Source organism: Linepithema humile, chromosome 5, assembly GCF_040581485.1.
Source record: "Linepithema humile isolate Giens D197 chromosome 5, Lhum_UNIL_v1.0, whole genome shotgun sequence".
NCBI lineage: Eukaryota > Metazoa > Arthropoda > Insecta > Hymenoptera > Formicidae > Linepithema > Linepithema humile.
In genome coordinates, this window is record NC_090132.1 from 15173984 (window position 1) to 15194925 (window position 20942).

The window sequence follows — 20942 nt, forward strand, 5'->3', positions numbered from 1 at the left end:
GAACTATGCTTTGAGAATCTGTAAAGATAATAGAGTTACATAGTTTATTGGAGATGATGAGGTCAATAGCTAAGTCTACCCTGGTGAAAAAACATCTCATAATTTCCTAGAAAATTTTAAGAATTTTTCATAATTTTATTTTATGAAAAATTTTGAGAAAAAATTTCTTATTTATTCATATTTTAAAAACATTTTTTAGAAAATTATAAGAAATCTCAGAATATTTTCCATTTATATATATATATATATATATTTATATTTATATATATTTCTAAAAAAAATTTACGATTTATCAGCTTCCATATTTTGCCCTGCCTTTGAGTACATTTTATTTAACGGTACAAATTAACGCAAGTATATATTTCTATTCTATCTTTTTCATTGGATGTCAAACACAGAATAAAACATGTATTAACATGTATGTTAACGTGACATTCTATGTTCGATATCTACTAGAAAATAAATATAGAATGACACGTTTTTACATTGCTAAATAAAATGCATTCAAAGATAAGGTAGAAAAATAAAAACTGATAAATCGTATATTTTTCAACTTGTAAAAATATTTGATATTTCTAAAGGCCTGTGTCCACGATGCAAGAAATTGGTCCAAGTTCTTGGTCCGAGAAATGTATAGCCAATTAAATTGAAGTTTGTATGGAAAAACAGCAAGTTGATTGGTTACACATTTCTTGAAGCAATCCAACCATTTTGGGCCAAGAACTCGAACCAATTTCTTGCATCGTGGACACGGGCTTTAATATACAGGGTGTCCCAAAGTTCGCGGCCCAACCGTCGTGTACAGATAGAGCGGGTCAAACTGAATAAGTAAGTTCTTTACCACTTTGCAAAATTTTCAATAATTAATTAGAAAATAATTAATAAAGATCCGCCAATCCGCGCAAGTATTCCTCGAGCGCCGAGCGCGCTACGAGTAGGACCCACCCAGCATAGCATAATACAAAGCGCGGCAGAGCGGCGTGAATCTCTATGTCACGCGCCGCTCGTGTGTAGTGTGCATAGCTAGCCAAGAGAGCATCCCTCCCACCTCGGCGCTCGGGGAATACTTGCGCGGATTGGCGGATCTTTATTAATTATTTTCTAATTAATTATTGAAAATTTTGCAAAGTGGTAAAGAACTTACTTATTCAGTTTGACCCGCTCTATCTGTACACGACGGTTGGGCCGCAAACTTTGGGACACCCTGTACACAGATCTGGAAAATATGAGAAATAATGAATTTATTCATATATTTTTATTTCTTTTCTGAACTTTTCTGAAAAGTGTGTCAATTCATATAAAAAATCTTAAAATTTTCTGAAAAAGTTATAAAATTTTTGTAAAAAATCTGAAAATTTTTATGAAAAATTCTGAGAATATTTTTCACCAGGGTATCGCTATGCTTTCAGCAGTGAAAATAGATGCTTTGGAGGTGATTCTGTAGAAAAGAGAATGATCTAATGAGGGAGCATAGACAGCTAAGCCTACATACAATCCAGATTCTTTCTTTGATCCATCAGTATAAAAGATGCTTTTTCCTTTGATTAGTCCACCATAGAGCATTCTGAACGTTTGGTTGGGATCAGAGGATGTGTCAAAATTAGATCTAATTGTGATCCTGTGGTGTTAGGAGTCCATAGAAAGGCTTCAAAAGGTATCGAGTAGCTAGGAACTCTGATTTTGGATTTGATAAGGTTCTTGAAAACACGTGTAGAGGAGAAAGCTTTGAGTAACAGAAAAGTGTTAGAAATATTATGTCTAGTATTAATAGTGGTGGCGTTAGTTAGCTTTTCGAGTTTGGAGATGAGAGGGTGTTTTTCCAACGAGAAAACTCTTAGGAGATATCTATGAGTGAGATAAGAAAATTTAATATGTAAAGGTAATTTACACGTTCTGCCAGTAAAACATTAGTTGGTGTGGTGCTTCTATATCCAAGCGCTAGTCTTAAGGCTTGGAATTGTATGCGTTCAAGTTTTTGGCCAAGGTTATGAGAGAGTCCAGAAAAAATAAAGCATCCGTACTCGATGGAGGCTCTGATAACTATTTTATAGATGGTTAATAGGGCAGACGGATGAGAGCCCCACCATACCCCTCTTAACATTTTAATTATGTTTAGAAGTTTCCTGCCTTTAGAGAGGAAATAGTTGACGTGAAGATAACCCGTGAGTCTATAGTAAAAAAAAATGCCAAGAAATTTAGCGTGATCGACTGAATTAATGAGATTACCATTGACCTCAATAGAACAAGAGAAAGGGTCTATTCTTTTTCTAGTAAAGATGACGAGTGACGACTTGGAGGGAGAAATCTCCAGACCAATGTCTTTGAGATATGTGGTGATTTTTGTGGCAGAAATGGATAAATTAAGAAGAATTTCTTCAATCTTTTCTCCTCTTATGTAGATAATTGTGTCATCGGCAAATTGAAGTAATCGACAATTGTTGGTTATTTGTTTGCTTAAGGCGTTAATGTATATGTTGAACAAAACAGGACTTAATACAGACCCTTGTGGCACATTTTTATAGGTATGATAAGGCTGTGATAATTCGCCATTAATAATAAAATGGAGGATGCAAAAGGAGGTAAGGTGAAAAATGAATCTGCATAGTCTCTCTGGGATCCCGATGTTTCTCAAAGTATGAAGTAGAATGTCAGGAATGAGGTTATCAAAAGCCCCTTTAATGTCCAAGAAAAGACAAGGAGTATATTGTCTATATGCAAGTCCAAGGCAAATTTCTGTAGAAAGTAGAGCCAGGTTATCATAGCATAATTTACCTTTCCTAAAACCAAATTGAGATCTAGAGATAATATTATTATGTTCGCAAAACCATTGAAGTCTAGAAGAGATTATTTTTTCTAAGATTTTAAGCAGACAAGGTGTTAGCGAAATGGGTCGAAATTTATCCGGAGTGGATTTGGGAATTAAGTAAACTAAAGTTTTCCTCCATTTATTGGGATAGGTTCCTGTGGTCAGAATACTGTTAAATAGGTGACAGATAAGTTTATGCATAAATATAGGGAGATTTTGAATCATTCGATAGCTAATGCCATCTAATCCCGGAGACGATCAAACACCAAGTCTGGCAATGACGTCGGATATCTCGTCGACGGATATAGATCGAGAGAGTAAAGATTCATTCGGAGAGAGTTCGGAATTCTCAAATGAGATGAAAAGGGGACAAGAGTTTGGACAAAGAGTATGAATAGTACTATTAAATTCTTCTGTTTTATGATTTGTATTGAAGTTATTGTGAGCACCGGCTAAATTTCTGTTTTTAAAGCATTTGATGGTTCTCCAAATTTTTCCAGGGGCAGTTTTAAACTCAATCTCACTACAAAACTTCCTCCATGATTCTCTCTTGGCTTTATGAAATACCCTCTTAGTCAGGGCCTCTTGTCTTTTAAGATGACAGTAGTTCAAGTAAGAAGAAACTTTCCTGAAGTTAGACAGAGCCGATTTTCTTTCCATTGCTGCAGAATCACAGTCGTGATTCCACCACGGGACTGGAGGCGGTCCCTTAGATGAGTGATGGACTAAAAGGGAATCAGAGTTTAAACGAAGAGGATGGCCGTTTGTAGATTCGATAGCTGAAATAAAGAGCAAAGTGAGGTATTCTATATGATCAAAAGGATTGATGTGAGGATCTAGAATTCTTGAGGAAATTTCTTCTTCTTGAAGAATAAAGAATTTTTTAAAAGTTAGCCAGTCAGTAGATTTTTTATCTATTTTGTGGCAGAATCTTTTTGAATATTGGACAGTTGTGAGTATGTGGTCACAACAAGAAAGTGATCACTATTCATAGAATCATCCAATATCTGCCAAGAACAGATAGGTGCAAGTTCAGGATTAATTAGAGTAAGATCTACAGCGCTCTTATTTTGAGAGGGGGCTGTAAGTCTAGTTGGTGAACCATTGTTTAGAATTACCAAGTCATGATCTGAAGCGGCTTCTTCCAACGATCTGCTAGCCGAGTCAATAATCGAACATCCCCAGAAAGAATAATGCGAGTTGAAGTCACCCAATACAACAACATTTTTGAAATTTACAAAGGTAGAAAATAACCTATCCCAATGTTCATATCTTATGCGAAATTTTGGATGTTTATAAATCGATACAATTAGTAACTGTCCTTGAGAGGTGGACAGTTTTACGCCTAGGGTGTCAAGTAAACCTTCTATGCAATTAATGGGCTTGTTCGTTTTAGCTACACTGGGGCTGCTCTGGGTCTGCTCTACACAGGATAATACAGGACAGATAAATAGTTTGTCCTGTATTATCTTGTTTAGAGCAGACCCAGAGCTGCCCCAGTGCAGCTAAAACGAACAAGCCCAATGTCAGCATTGATAGCTGAATGAATATCATTCCTGACAATGGTACACAGACCACTGGATTTTATGCGTAACGAATCTCTTCTGAAGATAGTATAGCCTGGAATTGAGAAGTGAGTACTTGAAATTAATCAAGATTCGGAGATCGCGATCATAATCTTTGATGATTTTTAAAAGTTTTCCCTTCTTAGAAATAAGACCTCTGGAGTTCCATTGTAAGATATTGATGTTAGGGCGTTGAAGAAGTTTATACATTGTAAGAATAATAAATATTAGCTGAGGAAGAATTTTGATTAAGTAGCGGAAAAATTGAGGAAGATCTATCGGTTGCTAAATTTGAAAACGATGGGTTAATTTGACTGAATGCAGCAATTAACTGCGTGAAAAGTTGGAAGATAAACTTCATTTGATTTTCATAAGAACCAAATGAGGTGGGTGAAGAATGAGGAGAGTCGGGACTCTCTGAGGGATAAGCGCATCCATTCGGAGGTCTAAGAAGGGACCTACCGTTAGGCTCGAGTATATAGTCGTGACCAGAGCCGCGTTCATCATAATGACGGACGAGAGGGGATTGAAGGGTAAAGGTTTCCTTGTTAAAAATAGGAGAGGACGGGTTAGAATTAAAATTTTTGTAATTGGTAGATTTTATGCCAGATCTACTAGCCATTTGGGCGTAAATTACGCTCCTCTGGTTAGGTGGGGAAGTGTAGTTGGTAGGGGGCGATGGTCTGAGAGAAGGGGAGGGTCCCTGAGAGAATATATTGGATTCTGGGAAAGAACTTTCCATAAGGGGGGGGGGATTGAAGATATCATTCTTCATATTGGAGAATGAGTTTTTCCCGGAAAAGATTCTCTGGCTTCCTTAAGTGAAATATTTCTCTCAGCCGCAAGAAGCTGAACGTTTTTTTGAATACTATATTCTGGGCATTGAGGATCTAAGGGGGAGTATTCTCCTTTACAGTTAGCGCAATTGGGGGGGGGGGGGAGTGAAGCGATGTATGGACAAGGAGGGGATAATTCATGGGCAGAGCGTCCAGTGAGGACATCGAGGTTTGCCTCTACATTGAGCGGCTGAGTGACCAAATCTAAAACAAGAGAAGCATATAGTAGTTTTTGGAATAAAGGGGACTACTTCATATCTAACACTAAAAATATTAATGTATTTGGGAAGTATTTGATTTAGAAAGGAGATTACTATGGATTTAGAGGGGACGAATTGAGAGGTTTTAGTGCCTGTGTCATCCTCTACAGTGATTTATCTGTTGAGTCTTCTCAGGGTCATGACCTCTGTGGAACACTTAATTCCTAATTTAATTTCGTCAGGTTCTATATCAGTAGGAATATTGCAAATAATACCTTGTCGAAATATTCTATAATTTAGAATAAAGCAAGTCATGTTGCGGTCCTTAAGCGGATATTGGGAGACCAAAAGATTGGCCGCTTCTTTTGTGCGATACTTGACAGAAATTTTCGAGAATCCCAATTTTTTGACCTCAATGGTTTCTTTTTTACCATATTTATTGAGGAATCGACCTATAAACAAAGGGTGAATAGATAAGGGGAAAGAAGAGGAAGATTGTATGTATACGTAATACGGTCCCTGATTGTTATGGGCATATCTATTGCTTATTAGTTTGTCAAGAGAACTTATTGATTTGTTTGGACGGCTAATTTGAGTATTTAAGATGGAATTGTTATTGCCTTTATTATTGTTTGCTTTTTTGGAATCGATATTAACAAAGCCCTCATCATCAGCAGATCTTTTCTGTCCCGAAGGGATCAAAGAGCCAATAGGGGGTGAATCGTTGTTTGGGTCGGACATAATAGTATTTATGCCAATGATTTCCGAAATTCTCTTAGGATCGTTATCATTATCCATGGACGGATATAAATTCTTAGAAAAAGTGGTTAAATGATTATCGACATTCATATCAGAATCAGAATCGCTAGAACTAGGGATAATAAGATTCGTGTTTTTGCTCACCCCATTGCCTTTGTCAAGGTTACCTTTGGGAGCTTTCCATCTAGGAGACACAGATCGACACTGTGGGCGGTATTCATAATCCGTTCTTATATTCAAGATCGTCTTAAGCACAAACTTATATTCGCTCTCTTCGTCACACATAGATTGTGTCTGACGAAGAGAGCGAATATAAGTTTGTGCTTAAGACGATCTTGAATATAAGAACGGACTATGAATACCCATTGAGTAAAAAGAAACAGAAGGGAGCATATACTAGCCAGGACTAGGTAAATCCGCGGACGGATGTACGTCATGGCAGCCATCTTGAGCGACCACTTTTTGAAAGTGAGAGGGAATGCTCGAGCATAGCGGCAAGCGGCATACCGTACGCCATACGCATTAATATGCTGTGTATAGTCTTTTATGCAACAGTGTATGGAAATAAACGATCAAAATGGTATACTGTAGAGCTTGTGGCATAACAGCAGCAGCTCGAAATCATGGAATAACGTTTCATCGGTTAGTATTATCAACAATAATGAGATTTTTATTTTGGAGATTATAATCATATGTATAGTATTGTGAAAATGTAGATTCACAATAATTACTAAATAATTTTCACTCACAAACAGGTTTCCGAAAAATCCGGATCAAAGAAATGCATGAATAAATTTTTGTAAGGACAAAGGATTTAATATAAATTTAGATTTTAGATTTTAACATTGCTCTTATGGAAATACTGCACGAGTGCAATTCCAATGAAAAACGCCATTAAAATTTGGTATTTTTGTTGCATATTATAGTTATTTTCTTTTAATTGTACATTATTTCCTAATTAAACATAACAAGTCATTCAATATTGGCGCCCTTGAGCGGCTATCTTGAGCGACCACTTTATATAGTCACTTCCGTCCGCACTTTTAAGACCAAACGCTCCCTCCTGTTTCTTTTTACTCAATGATGAATACCGCCCTGTGTGACACGGTCAAACACCGTGCTTAGATACTTGATGGAACGCGTTTAGTTCTGAACTAGACCGCTAGAGTCTGCTTATGTCTTCCCATGATATCTAGTAAGTTTATTTAATTAAAAAATTGGCGTACCAGGAGCATATTGGCATATTTGAAGTACGTACAAATCAACATAACCACCATTTATTATTGTTTACGATCGCGATGAGTATAAATATATTTTGCAGATGGATAAAATAAAAATTCTCTAGAATACCATCCCAAAAATTGGCAGCCATGAACTAGACTCTGTGTTCGACCCACGGACTAAAGCCTTGTGTCCACGATGCTAGAACTCAATCCGAGATCTCGGTCCGAGTCTTCGAACAATAATATTTATACTTGGCTGAATATAGTTAGCGTTGTAATCGAGTTACGATTCTTTACGATGATTTTCTGATCTATGTTATATTGCCAAGTTGGTTTATAGATATCATCAAGTGATGCACCGCTTGATTTCGAATGTTTTATTTTATTTAGATGGTCCAGATATTGTGATCTTAAATTATTAATTTTTTTTTTGCAATTTCAGTTGTTAGTGGTTGTCCTGTTAATTCTTTGTACTGATTACAGATTATCTGTAAAGCTTGATCTCGTTTCATACGATTATGATAATCAACACTTTTTGTAACATATAAACAAGAATGTTGTTGATATAACATTAATAAAATTTTAACATTTTCCTTATTATCCATTTTTTATTATAAAAGAAGTTTTTTCTGAAAATCAATTTTATATATTATTATACTTTTCTTGAAAAATAATATGTATATATAGGTTATAATATATTTCTAATGTCTAATTTAATCTGCATTAAAACTAATAATAACTACTTATGTAAATCTTATTAATTATTAATCTTATTAATTTATTTTATTTAAGAATTATATTTCTCTTATTTTTTCAATTCTATAATTACTTACTAAAATATTATTTATATTGTTCACAGTATCTCGTATCACTATAAGTATCTTATATTTTGTCTTGACAGATAGCAAAAAAAACTAGTAAAATCTAATAACTCGCAATAACTCGTTCCAAAAAATGGGACGCAACCACAGACTTCTATATATTACTAGACTGCTAACTTCCCAAATTTCGCTTATGTGCTATGGCCCCAAAAAGCATGTGTTAAAGTGTCTCATTGTGCACATGCGCAGAAGCAAAAAGATATATATAGTCAATATATTCTCCATAATACGGTTCTTCTAACCTATAATTCTAATCTTTTTACATGAGAAAAGTGATCCGCGATACGTGATAAAAACGTCATAAAAAGAAGTCAACAATGCCATTTAAATGTGCTGTTTTAAATTGCAAAAGCACAGCAGCATACAGAAAGAAAAATGACAAAATCTCTTTCTTTAAGTAAGTATTATTTAATAAAAATATGTGGTAGAATTATATTGTCGTGACACTGCTGTTTTTTGATCATTAAAAGAAATTCTAAATATATTTAGTATCAATGTTAATAAATTGTTAAATAATTTAGATTTCCTATAAGTATACCTTATTTATTGGAACAATGGATAATAGCAATTAATAGAACAAATTGGATACCAACATCATCAAGCCGTATTTGCCAATTTCATTTTACTGATAGTGATTTTGCAAATACATCAAAAGTGAGAAGATTAAAAGCAGATATTATACCCACTCAAAATTTATATGATCAAAGTTCTGATAAAGATTCAAGTAAGTATATCAACAATTGCACATATAAAAATCAGAAAATTATTTAATATATGAATTTTATTTTGATTTATCTAGATTCAAATGAATGTAATAGCGAGAATTTGGATGTCCAAACTTTAAGTGAAACAGATATTACTGCACAATATGATACTGCTGATACAACATACAATACGATACAGCTAGGTACAAAAATAATAAATTATAATATATATTATATAAAAATCAGAAAATTATTTAATATATGAATTTTATTTTGATTTATTTTGTAATAATTTTATATTTTTATATGTAATTAATTAAAATAATATAAAAATAAAATATAAATGTAAAATGTGTGTATTTTTTATTTATCCTTAAAATATTTTATATACATATATCAATCATTTTATAATATCATTTAATAAAAATATTAAAAATAATATATTTTATATACAAAAACATTAAACATTAAAAATAATATTTCTTATATACAATTTTAGTGTTATACATTAGTATTTTTATATAAAATGTTTTGCATACTACACATTTTATAAAGCTTGATTCATTTAAATTAACTTATATATATATAGCTTAATAATATTATTTAATAATATTATTATTTTTTTAATAGATTTCTGTTTTTTGGACGAGATATTAGTTAATTGTATTATGTATGTGTGTTTATATGTGAATGTGTAGCATGTAGGGACATACATCACAAAGCGCATGCGCAGAAAGGAATACTTTATGTATCGTTTCGTACATAAGAAATGAAGACGCCTTATACATAAGGAGTTAGCAGTCTAGTAATATATAGAAGTCTGTGGACGCAACGCATTTTTTTGTTTGAGCTTCTTATTCGAGTTTTGCATCCAAATTCAGTGTGTACATGATCCGAGTTCTAGTAACTTTCCCTCAGTCCGAGATCTCGGACCGAGTTCTAGTATCGTGGACATAAGGCTTTAGGAATAGAGGGACGGAGCACAAGCTATACCGGAGGAGCACGTTTGCGGCGGAGAGGGGGGGGCCGCCATATTCGTTTAGTAATCACCACACATAAAACTCACTATTTGCGTATATGTGAAAAATGAAAGTCAGATCCTGCGCACAATAAACAAAATAGAAAATAGAAATAGGAATAATTATTAAATATTAGAAATAAGAAATTGGAATTATTTATTTTAAAAATAAAAAAAATAGAAAAAATTAATGCATGAATTAAGAAATAAGAATTGGAATTAATTAATATATTTTATTCTCTTGTTAGATGTAAAATAATTTCTCTTTTTAATATTAAATGATTATTGCTATTTCTAATATTTTGTCTACTGTATGCAGAGCCTCAGAGTAATAAAAGTTAAAGTATTTTATAAAATTTATAGTACAACAATAATAAAACCGCCTAATCTCTTTACGCTTGTCACTCGTTATGTCTAGTAGCACCACTACACGAGTGTAACCATGTCACAGACACAGAATCTCTGTGTGAGAATCGCTACATCAATATGGCGGAAAGCAGTCTCCTTCGCACGCTTGAGTTACCATCCCCTCTCGCCTAAACTAGGACTTTAGATTCAGGCCGGTATTCATAGGCCGGTATTCATAGTCCGTTCTTATATTCAACATCGTCTTAAGTACAAACTTATATTCGCTCTCTTCGTCAGACACAATCTATGTGTGACGAAGAGAGCGAATATAAGTCCGTGCTTAAGACGATTTTGAATATAAGGACGGACTATGAATACCGCCCTCAGTCCCTCTATTCCTTAGTCCGTGGTTCGACCAGAGAGAAACCTGAGAGAGGCCACGCTGCCATTTTCCGTACGACGCTTTCTCTTTTGTCGTACGTTAGTGACGCACGTCCATTTTCGGCCGGCTTAGGAACTAAATAGCCACGTCCATTTTCCGCATCGGTCAAAAAGTCACGTCTATTTTCTGAGATGGTTCATGTCCATGTTATATCCACAAGCGAAGCTATTTACGTCACGCGTCCTTGCCGTGCGTTAGACTGTTTGATTAACAGCAGCGTACAACAAAGAATCAAGCGTTTTTTAATCGAGTAAGGCGAATCGCTTGAATATTAAAGATTTCATATTCGAGACCTGCTTTTTGCAACTTTTTTTTCTTTTTTTTTGCATTTTTTTTCAACTGTATATAATCAAATTAATAAATTAAAATAAAGTTTAATAATAAAATAATGTTAAAATAATGTTAATATGAAAGTAATATTTAACAAACTTTTATTGCAGAATTGTAAAATTATATAACACACATATCTATATGCGGAATGTATTTCTGTTTAATAAATTGTGGCTATAGCACGAATACAATCAACTTTTTATCGGCATTGAAAGTAGATGTTATTCTTTTACCGACATCGAAAATGGATGCAGCTCTTTCATCGACACTGAAAATGGACGTGACTTTTTTATCGGCATGGAAAATAAACGTGGCTATTTAGTTGCTAAGCCGGAAATGGACGTGCGTCACTAGCGTACAGCCTACAGAAAGCGTCGTACGGAAAACGGCAGCGTGGCCTCTCTCATGGTGGAAAGAATATAAGGTGAGTCATTCCTATGAATGCGCAGTAGACAGCCAATCGTATTTGGGCCATTTCATGACAATCCAATATGGCTGACGGCATGCTTATGTAAAAATGGGCCAAATATGATTGGTTGACATTTCATGTCCCCTACCCATTATGCGCAATGACTCACCTTGTATTCTTTTCACCATGGCCTCTCTCAGGTTTCTCTCTGCTTATATAGAAACATGTTTATGCAACAGAAATGTTTGGATTTTTAAAAAAATTATATGAACATAATACAAATTTTCATTCTGACATCAATTTCTTCCTGTATAGCGTAAGAAAACAATGTTATAAAAAACAAGAAAATTTTATGAGAATCAAAAAAATTGTTTATATTTATTTTTTTTATACATAATTCTTTGTGTATATGTTATGCACACATTTATTTATACATACCCTGATGGAAATATTTTGCTGAAAGTACTATGAAATCAATGAAAAGTAAAATGAAAGTTTTTGAAAAATTACTAAATATATTTCAAAATAAATCATAAATTTTTGTATGAAAATTTAATGTAATACTATGAAATATAAGGAAAGTTAAAATATACTGCTGAAAAGTAATAAAAGAGTTTTGAGATAATTATAAAATTTACTGAATTAAACTAAAAACTGTTACTTTTTAATGAAAAATTGCTGAAATATTTATGAAATTAATTAATGGGGTCAATTGAGAGAACTTTTCAAATATATTTCAGCAAAATTTCGTTAAATTTTCAGAAAAATATTTTTATTAGGGTACCCGAATCTTCTGCAACATAACTATGAGATTGGATAAATCCGTCTGATGCTGTACATATATGAGACCTAGTTCTTCAATTACAAGTGTATCTGGTTTATTAGAGACTGTAATTCCTGATATGACTGTCAATAAGGTCAATTGAGAGAAATTCTTTGGATCCAGTTTTGAAATACAAATCATTATTCATATATGTCATCACCTTGAAATAAAGATTATGATATAAGCAAAGCTAAGATTGCAAATTTATTTTATTCCTTTATCTTCTATTATTAATATTATCATATTAATGAAACATGATCCATACTGACATAACACATATTAGCTAGCATCTACAACTGATTTTCTGTTATCTATTATGTTAATTAACTATTACTATAAAAAATAAATAACTGCTAACCTTTACAGGACTTTCCTTCGTATACTCATCAATACCATCTTTTGCACTATTAATTATAGGGCAGTAATTTGTACTCACTGTTTCTTCATTACGCCTGAAGTCAATACAAAAACATTCTTTTTCTTTGAGATTCGTGGTATGACTATGATAAAAAAGACATATATATATATATATATATAAATATACAGAGTGAGGCAAAAGTATGGAAACCCCCGAATAAGTTTTGAGGAAGGCATTTTACGAAAAAATGTTAAATACAAAAGTTTTAGGAAATTTCTCTGGCTTTTCAATGGTGACCTTGGATTTGACCTTGACCATGACCTTGAAGGTCATTTGAAGGTCAGAGTAATTTTTTTAAATGAAAACCTCTATTTTTTATTCCAAAATCTAATAGCTGGTGTCAAGAGCTTTTCAAAACACTATAATGAAGTTATTTTTTATTAAGTACTTTTCGAGTTATGAGGCTTGTAAATTATAGTATTTTGACATAAAATACAAAATATCTTGTAAAACATTCAATTTTTGGGAATTTTACCTTAATACTTTTATGCATAAAATAATGAGACGAATCAATTGGTATAAAGAAAACACATTAGTTTTAAAAAAAAGTATGCAGTTGCATGTTGCAAACTACATATTTTTTTTTGAAAGCAACTATGTGTTTTCTTTATACCAATTGAATCGTCTCATTATTTTATGCATAAAAGTATTAAGGTAAGATTCCCAAAAATTGAATGTTTTACAAGATATTTTGTATTTTATGTCAAAATACTGTAATTTACAAGCCTCATAACTCGAAAAGTACTTAATGAAAAATAACTTTATTATAGTGTTTTGAAAAGCTCTTGACACCAGCTATTAGATTTTGGAATAAAAAATAGGGGTTTCCATTTAAAAAAATTACTCTGACCTTCAAATGACCTTCAAGGTCACGGTCAAGGTCAAATCCAAGGTCACCATTGAAAAGCCAGAGAAATTTCCTAAAACTTTTGTATTTAACATTTTTTCGTAAAATGCCTTCCTCAAAACTTATTCGGGGGTTTCCATACTTTTGCCTCACCCTGTATATAAATATGATAAGAATGAAAATTTAGACTTGCATTAAAACTATACTTATACTATTTCGCTCTCCAGCATAACAAATAGTCCATATTAGGTTTATGGAATATTATATCGCAGCGTATTCCAAGTCTTCTTGCCACACTGTGATATATTGTTGCCAGAATTATCGTAGTACCAATTTTATCTTGTAAAACCTGTCACAAATTACAATAAAAAATATTAATATTGAGACATAACAAGCAAAGAACTGTGCAGACAACGTTAAGTATTCATAATGTATTATAATTTATAACTTACGCAATCTATACAAGAGTATTCAAGAATGTTTCTCCTATGCCAAACTTTGTAAATAGTTTCACGAAAATCTAAATCATATAAAACTTTACAAAGACTCTCTATAATCTGTCTTCCTTCTATGCTATTCCAATGATTGTCATCGATATTATTGTCTGCCCAAAGGAGAAGCTGCTCTTCTGATATCGAGAATATTGGATGCGCCGGATATTTATTTTTAAGGCACTCCAATACCTGCTCTGCAATGTTCTGCAGTGACGTACTCACATACAAGTAAGACACATATTTCTGGGGTTGATACCATTGTGCTAAAATAAAGGCTGCTTTTTCTAAAATCTGTTGTTTCTCAGGATAATTTAGAAATTCGTACACCTTCTTCCTTAAACGATAATGCTGCAGATATGAAAAAAGCTTCTCTATGCCTAATCTTAGTCTGAAATCGGATTCCCTAAAACAATTTGTATACAATATTTAAAATCTCCTATTTTCTGAATTAAATATGCAATAAATGCGTTATAATCTGCTGTTTTAACAATTTGTTAAATCTTACTTTAATAGAGGATCTGTAAGCAAGCTTCTCAACTCATTTACAAAGAAATAATAATTCATAAAATATGCGCCTTTATCTGGATCAAACAGTGAATGAAAATCCGTAAAGGCAACATCAAAATCATTTTTGCAAAAGTGTTTGTAATACTTCAGCGACAAGTAATGCCATAATTCTTTCTTACATTTTACACCTGCTTTTACTTGTTCAAGAAAACCTTTATTTTCTAGGCGCAGTTGTTCGTCATATTCTTCTCTTAGATGAGGCCATCTAAAATTAAAACAAAAAATACATGTCATTTTTCAAAGTTATATAATTTTACACATTTTACAGTTTCTTTATATAATTTTCCAAAATTATACAAACCAGATAAAGTTATTGTAACCGAAATGAAAAATTTAAAACAAACGTTACTATACATTTCAAATTTTGACTAAAATAGAAAATTTATTCAAGACAAATGAAATAAAATATTTGCTTATCACTAAACTTGCATCCCGAATAAGATAAATTAAGCTTGTTTACATATAAAAACCAATGTGAAAAAATACCTCTGATAAAATTTCTTCCGTCAAAGTGCATTGTCAGTGGTTAATAAGTTGTAAAATTTGTTGCATGAGAAAGCTAAACTCATAATATCCTTAAAGCTGATGCTCTGATCGCATAAAATAATATTAATCTCTTCAGTGTGCAAGTGCGCTATTGTAGTCATTGCGTAGATAGTTCAGCGAAGTATGAAAGAGCCTGAAATTCACAATAATGGCAAGTATGTCCGTTATTAATCGTTGTACAACTAATTTCGTATTATTTACAAACGTGCAAAACATATCACTCAAGGTGCCTTTTTACGTTGACGTTCAATTTCAGCGGTAAACAACACGTGACCGATAATGACCAACTGCTACAGTAGTTTTGGTCACGTGTTTTCTCACCAGGCCAATGAACTCTATACATAGGCTGCGTTTCCTTTGGATGCTTATGCGCTGTGAGCGCTTATGCTTATAAGCGGTAATTTCAATTGTTCTTTTTGGTTTGTGTGCTAAAGCGTGAAGTTAACTCTAGCGGTCCATATTTTTATAGTTAAAGGTTTACACCGTTTACTAGCTCTATCTATTTTACATGCATTAATTTCATAAAAATATATTAAATAATAAATTCAGTTATTTCATCATTTTAATTATATAATTTGTTTATAAGACAATAAAATACTTTAAATAATTTGGTTACTACGTGAATTAGATATTTCATATATATAACTTGCGGTAATTACATACCGTAACTGCATATATATGACTTTTATTTATGCAACAACTGTTCAGCGCATCTTGTCTCTTCAGAGTTAGTACAATTATCCTGCAGAAATATCGAAGCACGAAATTTATTTGAAATAATCTTTTACTTAAAGGTATACTTATATAGAAACATGTTTATGCAACAGAAATGTTTGGATTTTTAAAAAAATTATATGAACATAATACAAATTTTCATTCTGATATTAATTTCTTCCTGTATAGTGTAAGAAAACAATGTTATAAAAAATAAGAAAATTTTATGAGAATTAAAAAAATTGTTTATATTTATTTTTTTATACATAATTCTTTGTTTATATGTTATGCACACATTTAATTATACATACCCTGATGGAAATATTTTGCTGAAAGTACTATGAAATCAATGAAAAGTAAAATGAAAGTTTTTGAAAAATTACTGAATATATTTCAAAATAAATCATAATTTTTTGTATGAAAATTTAATGTAATACTATGAAATATAAGGAAAGTTAACCCTTAATCCCGACGGTTTTTTTCGGCACCTTTAATCCCGACTCATGGGTCGCTTTGCGTCTTTGCGTTATTTGGATCAGTAAAAACGCTTTAAAAAATCTGAAAAAATTCATGAAGCTTCTTTCAACCTTCAACTTGAAGTCCCAATTATAATATTTCGATAAAAATTATTTTTTTATATAGTTTGTTATTAAGAAATGGAGGTACCTTACAGCACTTTGAAATTTCGCTTGGGTCGAAAACGACCCATGAGTCGGGATTAAGGGTTAAAATATACTGCTGAAAAGTAATAAAAGAGTTTTGAGATAATTATCATAAAATTTACTGAATTAAACTAAAAACTGTTACTTTTTAATGAAAAATTGCTGAAATATTTATGAAATTAATTAATGGGGTCAATTGAGAGAAATTTTCAAATACATTTCAGCAAAATTTCGTTAAATTTTCAGAAAAATATTTTTATTAAGGTACCCGAATCTTCTGCAACATAACTATGAGATTGGATAAATCCGTCTGATGCTGTACATATATGAGACCTAGTTCTTCAATTACAAGTGTACTGGTTTATTAGATTCTGTAATTTCCCATACATTTGTGTTGCACTTTCTACGTCACCAATTTCTAAATACAAATTAGTATTCATATATGTCATCACCTTGAAATAAAGATTATGACATAAGCAAAGCTAAAATTGTAAATTTATTTTATTCCTTTTTCTTCCATTAGTAATATTATCATTATTAATAAAATTATAAATAATATTAATAAAATCATATTAATAAAATATGCTCCATATTGTCATAACACATATTAGCTAGCATCTACAACTGATTTTCTGTTATCTATTATCTTCATTAACTATTACTATAAAATATAAATAATTGCTAACCTCTACAGGACTTTTCTTCGTATATTCATCAATACCATATTTTGCAATATTAATTATAGGACAGTCATTTGTACTGACTGTTTGTTCATTACGCATGAATTCAATGTCAAAACATTCTTCTTCTTTGAGATTTGTGGTATGACTGTGATAAAAAAGATATACGTATAAATATGATAAGGATGAAAATTTAGGCTTGCATTAAAATTATACTTATACTATTTCGCTCTCCAGCATAAGAAGAACTCCTCCTTAAATTTGTGGAATATTATATCGCAGCGTATTCCAAGTCTTCTCGCCACACTATGATATATTGTTGCCAGAATTACAGTGGTACCAATTTTATGTTTAAAAACCTGTCACAAATTACAATAAAAAATATTAATATTAAGACATAACATGCAAAGAACTGTGCTGACAACGTTAAGTATTCATAATGTATTATAATTTATAACTTACGTAATCTAATCTGCAAGAGTATTTGAGAATGTTACTCTCAGTTCCACGAAAACGTAATTTATCATATAAAACTTTACAAAGACTCTCTATAATCTGTCTTCCTTCTATGCTATTCCAATGATTATCATCGATATTATTGTTTTCCCAAAAAGAAAGCTGCTCTTCTGATATTGAGCATATTGGATGCGCAGGATATTCATTTCGAAGGCACTCCAATACCTGCTCTGTAATCTTATGCAGTGACGTACTCACATACAAGTAAGACATATATTTCTGGTTCTGGCGTTGATACACGAGTTGATACCATTGTGCTACAATAAAGACTGCTTTTTCTAAAATCTGTTGTTTCTCAGGATAATTTAGAAATTCGTGCACCTTCTTCTTTAAACGATAATACTGCAGGTATGAAAGAAGATTTCTTGCGTGATATCTTTGTGTGAAATCAGATTCTCTAAAACATTTTGTATACAATATTTAAAATCTAATATTTTCTTAATTAAATATGCAATAAATGCGTTATAATCTGCTGTTTTAACAATTTGTTAAATCTTACATTAGAGGATCTGTAAGCAAGCTTCTCAGCTCATTTACAATGAAATAATAATTCATAAAATATGCGCCTGTATCTGGATCAAACGGTGAACAATAATACCTAAATTCAACATAATCATAATCTCCGTAATTTTCGTAATAATAATCTTCGAAATTTTTGTAATACCAATTTTCGTAATAATCGTAATAATAATCGTGTCTACTAGATTTCACCGACAAGTAATGCCATAATTCTTTCTTACATTTTACACCTGCTTTTACTTGTTCAAGAAAACCTTTATTTTCTAGGCACAGCTGTTCGTCATATTCTTCTCTTAGATGAGGCCATCTAAAATTAAAACAAAAAATACATGTCATTTTCCAAAGTTATATAATTTTACACATTTTACAGTTCCTTTATATAATTTTTCAAAATTATACAAGCCAAATAAAGTTATTGTAACCGAAATGAAAATTTTAAAACATACGTTACTATACATTTCAAATTTTGACTAAAATAAAAAATTTATTCAAGGTAAATGAAATAAGATATTTGCTTATCACTAAACTTGCATCCCGAATAAGATAAATTAAGCTTGTTTGCATAAAAACCAATGTGAAAAAATACCTCTGATAAAATTTCTTCTGCCAAAGTTCATTATTAGTGGTTAATAAATTGTAAAATTTGTTGCATGAGAGAGCTAAACTTATAATATCCTTAAAGCTGATGCTCTTATTGCACAAGATGATAATAATCACATCAATGGGTAAGTCCGTTATTATAGCCATTGCATAGACAGTTCAGCAAAGTACGAAAGAGCCTGAAATTCACAATAACGGCAAGTATGTCCGTTATTAAACGTTGTACAACTAATTTCGTATTATTTACAAATGTGCAAAACATATCACTCAAGGTGCCTTTTTACGTTGACGTTCAATTTCAGCGGTAAACAACACGTGACCGATAATGACCAACTGCTACAGCAGTTTTTGGTCACGTGAGTTCTCTTAACCAGTGATGCGCTGTCGTGGGAATAAAGTTGCGTCTGCGCACTAAGCAAACGCTTTGAACCCTCAGTAATTCACCCTCTTCTTTCACAATGGGCTTGTTCGTTTTAGCTACACTGAGGCTGCTCTGGGTCTGCTCTACACAGGATAATACAGGACAGATAAATAGTTTGTCTTGTATTATCTTGTTTAGAGCAGACCCAGAGCTGCCCCAGTGCAGCTAAAACGAACAAGCCCAATATCAGCTGATTTCAATTGTAATTGATTATAATGCACTATAATATGTCGTGTGTCATCAAAAACGCGGGAAAACTATCATATCCCCTATAGTACACCTAGATACATCTGTGGTAGCAGCCGACGTCTAGCTGTGACGTCAGCTTACGCATGCGCACGGAGGTTCCGTACGGGAAAAAATCCCACGACAGCGCATCACTGCTCTTAACGCCAGTGAACTGTATACATAGGTTGCGTTCCGTTTTGCGCATAGCACGCATCGTTCGCATCGCTAATGCCCTATCTACACCGAAGGATAATCCTACTTGTGGCTCATCCGAGCGAGTAATGTAGACGACCGAAAATCATACTGAAGTTGGTTTCCAATCGTACCAACTCAAAAAAGCAAATCACTCATCAGAATATTTGCATATAAAAAGCAAAGATATTTCTATAAAAAATAATCTTCTGTCGAACAGAATAACAATTCGGGTTATCTTAGATCGGATGAAAGTTTGTTTTATAGGCTAGGTACTGAAATTATTACCGGTTTTAAAGTCAACGGTACCAATATAACAACACTAAAATTGTACTTAGAGTGCGTTCGAAAATAAGTTTGGTTGGTGTTGGGAAAAAAGATAAAGTTGGCAGTATTGAAAATTACCAGTGCTGCGTTTCGTTTCTTCCACTGGGATCATTGGAATTATACGTTATACCAGGGATCACTGAGGTTTGTTGAGGTTATTAAGGACATAAAAAAATTTGCTATTTGAGGTATTATGAAAGAGGTAAAGAAGAAGTAAAACATATTTTATAATAATATGCTTTATCTATATATATATAAATAAATATATATGCTATAGTTATTATATGTAATAATTAATGTAATCATAATTAAATACAGTAAAACAAATGTATTCTAACCTTTACTTCTTTTTCTCTTTTTTATAAATTATTGTTTCTTATATTTAAATGTAACATAATTGTGTAATATTTACAGATCACTTCTCTTGTTACTTATTATACGTCTCTTAAACATATATTTAAAAAATGAAGAAATCTGTGCAATTAGTTAAGAAACACAACACTCGTCAATTGAAGTTGCTTGATGAAATAACCAATATAGAATATATAATAGAAGTTAATGAAGAAGATTTCAATCGCGCTTATAAAGGTATTATTTCAATATTAAACAGTTTTCTGTAATTGTGCAATAATTTAAATATACCTATATTCAACATGTTTGTTTCATTATCAATATCTGAAGCATTGTTGTCTGTTTCATTTTGATTAGTCTCAATATTTGACAATAAATCATCAAGTTGTATGATAGTATTTATATTTTTCATATTTTTTTTCGAAGAACTGGGATTATCAATTGTGCTCGAATTACGTTCGTTAATTAAAAGGGTATGTTTTGCTTTTTGTAGCAAAGCATTAGCAAATGTAATAT

At 32.2% G+C, this 20942-nt stretch overlaps 1 protein-coding gene and 1 long non-coding RNA gene across 6 annotated transcripts; one reads left to right on the top strand and one right to left on the bottom strand.

Annotated features, from left to right (window-relative positions):
• Positions 1–8525: 8525 nt before the first annotated feature.
• Positions 8526–9325, top strand: LOC136999958 (uncharacterized). The gene is made up of 3 exons (XR_010890274.1): positions 8526–8667; positions 8792–8994; positions 9070–9325. It is a non-coding gene; the product is annotated as an uncharacterized lncRNA (long non-coding RNA).
• On the bottom strand, positions 8833–19160 carry LOC105680181 (F-box only protein 21-like). 5 transcript variants are annotated; one of them, XM_067355224.1, is made up of 12 exons: positions 18894–19160; positions 18288–18614; positions 17735–18185; positions 17495–17631; positions 17279–17420; positions 15157–17074; positions 14790–14875; positions 14609–14684; positions 14062–14506; positions 13822–13958; positions 12703–12844; positions 8833–12504 (listed from the first exon to the last, which is right to left on the bottom strand). In XM_067355224.1, exons 1-6 carry the CDS (start codon positions 19052–19054, stop codon positions 16934–16936), a joined length of 1359 nt encoding a protein of 452 aa, XP_067211325.1. In that variant the 5' UTR covers positions 19055–19160; the 3' UTR covers positions 8833–12504; positions 12703–12844; positions 13822–13958; positions 14062–14506; positions 14609–14684; positions 14790–14875; positions 15157–16933. The 5 variants fall into 5 exon arrangements, with proteins under 5 accessions (XP_067211325.1, XP_067211326.1, XP_067211323.1 ...); XM_067355225.1 differs by having other exon boundaries at positions 12703–12796; positions 14609–14875; XM_067355222.1 differs by having other exon boundaries at positions 14609–14875.
• Between the last annotated feature and the right edge of the window lie 1782 nt (positions 19161–20942).

Coding starts and splice junctions, on each gene's coding strand:
- LOC105680181 (XM_067355224.1), bottom strand. CDS start 19,054: ATGGCTATAATAACGGACTTACCCATTGATGTGATTATTATCATCTTG. Junction 17,421..17,494: donor TTATGCTGGAGAGCGAAATA/GTATAAGTATAA, acceptor TTTTTATCACAG/TCATACCACAAATCTCAAAG. Junction 17,075..17,278: donor CGAAGAAAAGTCCTGTAGAG/GTTAGCAATTAT, acceptor TTACAATTTTAG/CTTTGCTTATGTCATAATCT.